Below are 6577 nucleotides of genomic sequence, written 5' to 3'. Positions count from 1 at the left end.
ATCAACAATGTGAATTTCTCCACTGTGAGATAAATAAAGGCATATCTTATCTTATCTTTTGCATCCAAAGCATGATGAAGCTGTTCTGGTGCTGTAGCTATTAAATTTACATTCAGGGAGCAATAAATCTGTAATATTCACTCCTGTTTGAATGTTTGCTAAAATATTGCCAGCTATTTTAGGACATTATAAGCATATTAAAAAAAACATTTTACTACATATTGACCGTTCTACCTTCAGTAGAAATGAATGTATGGCATTGCTGCTCGTTGTATTCATGGGATTTGTAGGTAAAAAGGGGAAATGTAGACAACCACTGCTCTTATCCTTTCACAGAGATGTTGTGTAACAGTGTCCCCAGATGGACTCTATTGAAGTGACAGTGTGTGCAGTGCATGGTTTGACATGTGTTAATGTCCAGGAAGGATGAAACTCACAATTCATTGATTACAATATCTGGAACCCAGAATTTTTTCCTGGGAAGAGAGATCTTGCTGATACCACACTGGACTGGGTCCCAAGTGGCAAACTCATTATCCCACCACTAAAACAAGCAAAAATGGGTGTGAGCGGGCAGAGCAGGTACAACACTGATGATCAGAAAATCTAACCTCACAGCTATCTCTTCATCAGAATGGAAGGTGGTGGATGATTGCACTACTTACGTAATTTAGCCAAATGAACGTGTTCAAAAGTTGAGCCTTTTCATCCTGAAAGACAAACAGAGTCACTTCAGTACTTAGTACAAAAACAGTGCTTGCTAATGTTTTTTTTTTGTTTTTGAAAATCACATTGATCCTAAATAAAAAGCCTTCATGGAGCCCAACGACAAAAAGAAATGATTTAATATTTAATTCAGATGACATTTTATTGAAGATAGAAGAAAAATAGAATATGTTGCTTTTCTGCTGACCTCTCACTGTTTCGCATTGGTAAATATAAAAGTCATATTACATTGTGCACATATAAACATATAAAGTTTCTCTGGCACTGTGAAAAATGACAGGCTTTAAAAACTGCTTTTTTAATCTTTTTTTTTAATTTTTTTTTTTAATTCTACCACTGTACAGATTTTCCCTGTTTTGTTAAATTACAGATAACACCTGCTGAAATATGAGGAAAAAAGTCTACATTTTACACATTAATTGTAAAACAAAAGAAAACAAAAAACTTACAAAAAAAGGCCAAAACTTTAATCTGTATATTTTAGAAATGGTAGTTTGTTCTCTTATAACATTTGACTATAAATTTACACTATTTTTCAATGTGCTTAAATCAGCAAATTCATTATTTTACTTATACTTACTGTTATGTTACAGAAAATCCTTGTTTATTATAACTGGAAAGTTGGAAATATTTTTTTATAACTGATATCAGATCTGTCTGATTTGTTGAATTACAGATAATAACTGTGAAAAAAAATGGCCAAAACTGTCAATAATGTCGACATTAAAATCAGTATATTTACAAATAAAAATTATTTATTTTACAGTGTGTGATAGTAAAATTACACTGTATTTAAAAAAAAAAGCTTAAAAGTATCACTGATTGAAGATAATTAAACATTACTGTCCCCACTTTTTAAGTTTTTGAATTACATTTTTTTTATGTATTTATTTTAATATATTTTAATTTTTTTCTTTTTCAAGAACTCTGACTGGCAGGATTTTCTTTTCTTTCTTTTTTTCTTTCTTTCTATTTTTTTACAGTTTGGTATAAAAACATTTTGTTTATAATTTGCCTTCATCTTTAGAGTTTCAGAGAGAAGTCACACAAAGGGTCCAGTTTGTGTTGGTGGTACTCATCAGAACGTACCACTCCGAGTATCCCGTACAGCGTGAAGAACGTTCTGACGTTGGTGGTGGTCGAAGTGTTCAGAACGGGTCGAATGGCACTCAGGTTGAAGACCGGACCCAGAGCCTTGAGCAGGGCGGGCTGGTTGGGCTCTGAGCAGTTCAGCTGGATGGTGCTGCACAGAGCGGCTGACGGGATTCAAAGAGTAATGATGAGTCGATTCGTGTTCACGTGCTTCGGCTTGTGATGTGATTTTCATTCAAATAAATCCAACAATGTGGTTAAAATAATACTTTCTCCAGACAGTCTTAGCTTTCTTTTACAGTGAGGGGGACTCACATGAACTTATTTCCAACTTCTTCCAACATTTGTGCTGCAATATTTCACCTCCATTATTCAGCAGACACATTGCCAGATGCCACCCTGCTGGAGAAATATACTAACCAAACAGCTTACCTGGCATGAGCATAATGAACACAACCAAGGTGGGCTTGAGTGACGGAAGGAGCCACTAGAATTAAAATAAAATCATTCAGACTGACGAATAATTGAAGAGTTTCAGAGACGAGTGAGTACAACTCTGGGTTAACACCTGGTAACATCTGCACCACTTTACCTTCAGTGTAGGATCCTTCGACGCCATGATGTGGAGAGAGAAGCTGCTGAGGAAACCGTCTCTTCAGAATCAGTGAGCCGCTGAGGATGGCAAAATGATCATCTTTTTAAAAGCAGCTGTACGTCAGCAGAGCAGTCAGACGGCAGGCCTGCTACTTACCTGGCAAACTCACTCTTGCAAGACTAAATTCAGCCTTCATGGGCAAGATATACAAAGTGCCACTCGGTGAAGCGTGATGTGGACAAACCCCTGGCAAATGATGTGGGCAGAGGAACGCTCCAGGCAGGGCAGCTCCTTTCCCTGTCGGTGTTTTCATACAGAGCGAGCGTAACCCACAGTTAATGTGATGCACCTCAGTGTGTGACTTCCAGACGCTGAGGACTGACCACAGCTGCGTCGGTGTCACGCCTGCAGGCAAATAAACAGTGGATGCCATTCGAGAAACAGGTGTTCTCTGGTTTCAGCCCAAACCACCTGCCAGCCACCTTTTTTTCTTTCCTTTTACATAACATTTCTATTCAAATAAATGGAAAAAACCTATTATCTACATTTCCAGAATTCCTGCAGATCTTTTTGCTTTAGTGACTTTTATGCTCTCAGTCAGTGTCTTATGTACACATAAAAGCAGACAAATTAAATTTAAATGCCATTTATTTGCAGTTAGTATATATCCACACAAATCACACATATGATGAATTCATAGCTCGTGCCACCTCTATGTATTTGTAGATGTACATTTTCCTTTTAAGGCAAGCTTTTAAAATGCTTTTGATTAATATAAAATGTGATCGGAAAAATGACAGGAAAAATAAACATGAAAACTTGCACCCAGTTGTTATGAGCTGTAACAGAAAAATGAATAAAATCGATAGAGGAAGCCTTGATTCCATGTATATATATATATATATATATAGCTCAGGCATAAAATATCATTAAAGCCCCTTATTTCTACATTGATGATTTAATAGATTAATGCAAGGCAAACAAAAAGCATCACAAGCTCAAATCCTTGTACAGATGCCAAGACGGCAGGCCTCACAATGGGAAGGCTCATGGGGACTCTGGACATCCAGGCTCCTAGCAGGCCTGTTCTTTTCACCAAGGTCTTCATGGTAGCACTTTATTCTGATTTTTTCCATCAGATTCTCCATGAGGATGCCTATGTTGTCAGTGGAGACGCTGGGTTCCTCCATCGGGGCATCGTAGCAGTTCTTGCAGTTCTGACGGAGGGACCTGACCTTCACGGTGCCATTCCGATCTGCCAGGCGCATGTGGAAGATGAACGTCACCCAGTTGGAGGGCCAGCTTCTTCCACACTCGCTGCATTTGAACCTTGAAAATGACAGAGGGCACAGTGTTAGAAACTATGAAGTAGAATCTAGAGAGTTCAGATCTGGTCGTAGTAAAACTTTACCGTGAATTTACACTTGTGTTTTAAACAGTAAGTCTGAGTTGGCCCTCTCAGAAGATGACAACCAAACAAAGTTAGATATGGGAGTTTTATTATAGCAAAACTATTTGTAAATGTGTATGGAGAGTTGTTTGTCTCTATCTCAATCTGTTTGTCTGTAGTGAAATTTGTTGATGTGTAAAAACATTTGTCAATACTTACAAAGATATTGATAGATGAAAAGTCTAAGTATTTGGCTACAAGTGCTGGAACTGTAACTTGAGGGTTTCTTTGCCCTGAGCTCAGGCTCACAGGCTCGTTCATTCTGGCTGCGGCCGCTCTGCTGCTCTGTACCTCAGTAGTTATGCTGCCTGCAAGCCATCAGGTGGCGCTGTCCCCCAGAGTCTTTGAGGGCACACAACATTGTCTGGTATATGTGAACAAGTTAAATTTGCTGAGTTTTGGGTCGCTGAGCAAAAACTTACATGATGGCTTGTGTGCAGAGTGGCACGCAGCCAGAATGAACGAGCAAAGAAGCCCTGAAGTTACAGATATGGATCAGAAGTGAAGCAAAAGTCATGTGTAAAAAGACAGACAATGGTGAGGCCCGCTTGACTTGTAACTGCTGATTTTTCTGTGGTTCCAGCACTTGTAGTCAAATACTGTTCATCTATTCATGTGTTTGTACGCATTGACAAATCTCACTACAGACACACAGATTGAGATACGGACAAACAACTCTCCATACACATTTGCAAATAGTTTCGCTCCAATAATACCCCCATAGCTGGACAGGAAACTCCAGATTCCAGTCTGTCGACTAATCAAGTGGCTGTTTAATGCGTTGTGGGTTACTGCTGCTGTCATCACTGTGGCTGAGCATATTTACATCAACAGCAACAGCAGTGAAAAATGTTTAGGCCTAACCACAGCTACCTGTCAATCTCAGCCAGATAAAATCAAAAAGCTTCTCAGCCTCACCTGGAAACAAGGGGCGTAAGCGTGTATTCTAAAGCCATGTATCACTGTCTGCAAGAATTCAAATGCTTGTCTTTGCAAGGAGAGGAAAGCTGTGAGTGGGTGTGGCAGAAGCAGTTAAATGTGACATTGAACCGCTGGCACCGTCTGATTTCTAGAAATCAGACGGTGCCAGACGGCCAAGTAACTCAAGTGACACATTTGAGTTTTTGTGGACAGTGACATAAGGCTTTATAGTCTACAGCTATGCTCCAAAATAGGAGTTACATCCTTGTTTCTGGGTGATGCTGAGAACTTTTTGGAGCATCTTTGTACTAAAACTATGTGACATGAGGAATTACTGGAGATTTACCAAAGTCTAAAATTTCATGGAGCAGAAGCTTCTGGCCTACATTTCTTTTTCATTTGTAACATATAGCTATCTTTACAGGATTTACTGGAGGAATTTGTTGGTAAAGACACCTAAGCAATCTGCTCCTTATGCAGTAACACAGTGACGGACCACCACAGTGATAGAGGCTCTGCCTGCCTACAACCCAGACTAGTCTATCCATCTTTAATTCAGTTACACACTGAAGTAAGAAATGAAACCCATATATATTACATGGGTTTATCTGTCCATCAGCTGTGTAAAATAACTGTCAGGCTAAGAAATATAGGGATAATGTAAGATTGAAGCTGGGGCAAAGTCACCCACTTCCTGGTTACATAATGACACCGCAGTTCTTTCTCTAACAGTTGAAACCCCATGATTAGCTGTTTTTTCTGTTTTGGACATGAAAATATATAACATTTGTCATTAATATTACCAACTAAAGGAGACCAGTCCCCATAATGGGACAGCATGAAAAGACTTTTTCCAACAGCAGTACATGTTAATGTATAATTTATATTAATTGAGCCCATACAGCCATCAAAGAGTCCAGCACACTGACCTCGCACTTGTGTTCCTGATGTATTTCTTCCAGCCCGGGTTTGGTTGGTTCGGCACAATGTTTCCATCAAACTCCAAACGCCAAGAGTGTCCTTCTCTAAGGCTTTTCGCTCTGAGCTGAAATTCACGAATCCAGTCTGGTGATGCCATGTTTTCAGTGCCAGTGGCTGAAAGAGAAACACAACTGCACAGCTGATCCACAAACAGCTTGTGAGAATGACTCAACAAACTGAGAGATGTTGGCTCTGCCAGCAGAGGATAACGAGAAAATGAAACTGAAAGGTGTAAACATGGTTTCCTTAAGTTTCAAGTGTCAGAAGACTGCAAGAGAAATGAAACTTAAAGTTTTGTTAGCAGCACTGAGTGAAACACTGACATCTGTTGGTATTATTCTGCCTCATCGTCTCTTGTAACTGAAGCTTTTGTGCACAATTTGTTGTGTTTAGTGAATAAAATTGTCATTCTTGCTCATTCGCCGCTCAACACAGTGTTGGTTGTATTTATTCTTGAGATGTGTGACCTAATGGCGGCATAATGAACAGATTCGTGTTTGTTGTGCATACGATTTAATAACACATATAGATTAACTCACTAAATCATTGAAAGCAAAATTGTCTTTCTTTCACAGAAATAAATCATGTATGACACATAACTGCAGAAAACAAATTGTTCAGTCAACATTTTTATCAGACTATGGTGATGTAATCTATATGCATTCTCCTGCCTCCACTCTTAAACCACTGGATGCAGTTTATCATTCAGCTCTCAGGTTCTTAACCAGGGACAGAACACATTATTGTTTACTCTATCAGAAAGCTGGGTGGCCGTCATTGGCAGTTAGAAGAGAACAGCGTTGGATTTTATT

At 39.1% G+C, this 6577-nt stretch overlaps 2 protein-coding genes across 2 annotated transcripts in view; both read right to left on the bottom strand.

The window, feature by feature from the left end:
* Positions 1-2257, bottom strand: part of LOC103364560 (5-hydroxytryptamine receptor 3A-like) — a 7586-nt gene extending 5329 nt beyond the window's left edge. Inside the window, exons 1-4 of the mRNA XM_008291712.1 lie at positions 2251-2257; positions 1816-1982; positions 666-710; positions 438-544 (exon numbers count right to left, since the gene is read on the bottom strand). Of these exons, the coding sequence (XP_008289934.1) occupies positions 438-544; positions 666-710; positions 1816-1982; positions 2251-2257 (326 nt within the window). The remainder of the gene's footprint in view (positions 1-437; positions 545-665; positions 711-1815; positions 1983-2250) is intronic.
* Positions 2258-3043: 786 nt separating this feature from the next.
* On the bottom strand, positions 3044-5974 carry LOC103364549 (receptor-transporting protein 3-like). Its single transcript, XM_008291698.1, has 2 exons — positions 5714-5974; positions 3044-3742 (listed from the first exon to the last, which is right to left on the bottom strand). The coding sequence occupies exons 1-2, from the start codon at positions 5860-5862 to the stop codon at positions 3412-3414; spliced, it is 480 nt and encodes a 159-aa protein (XP_008289920.1). The 5' UTR covers positions 5863-5974; the 3' UTR covers positions 3044-3411.
* Between the last annotated feature and the right edge of the window lie 603 nt (positions 5975-6577).

Source organism: Stegastes partitus, unplaced genomic scaffold (assembly GCF_000690725.1).
Source record: "Stegastes partitus isolate 25-593 unplaced genomic scaffold, Stegastes_partitus-1.0.2 Scaffold756, whole genome shotgun sequence".
Lineage (NCBI taxonomy): Eukaryota > Metazoa > Chordata > Actinopteri > Pomacentridae > Stegastes > Stegastes partitus.
Note: the sequence above shows the minus strand (reverse complement) of the source record. Positions and strands in the feature narration are given on the sequence as shown.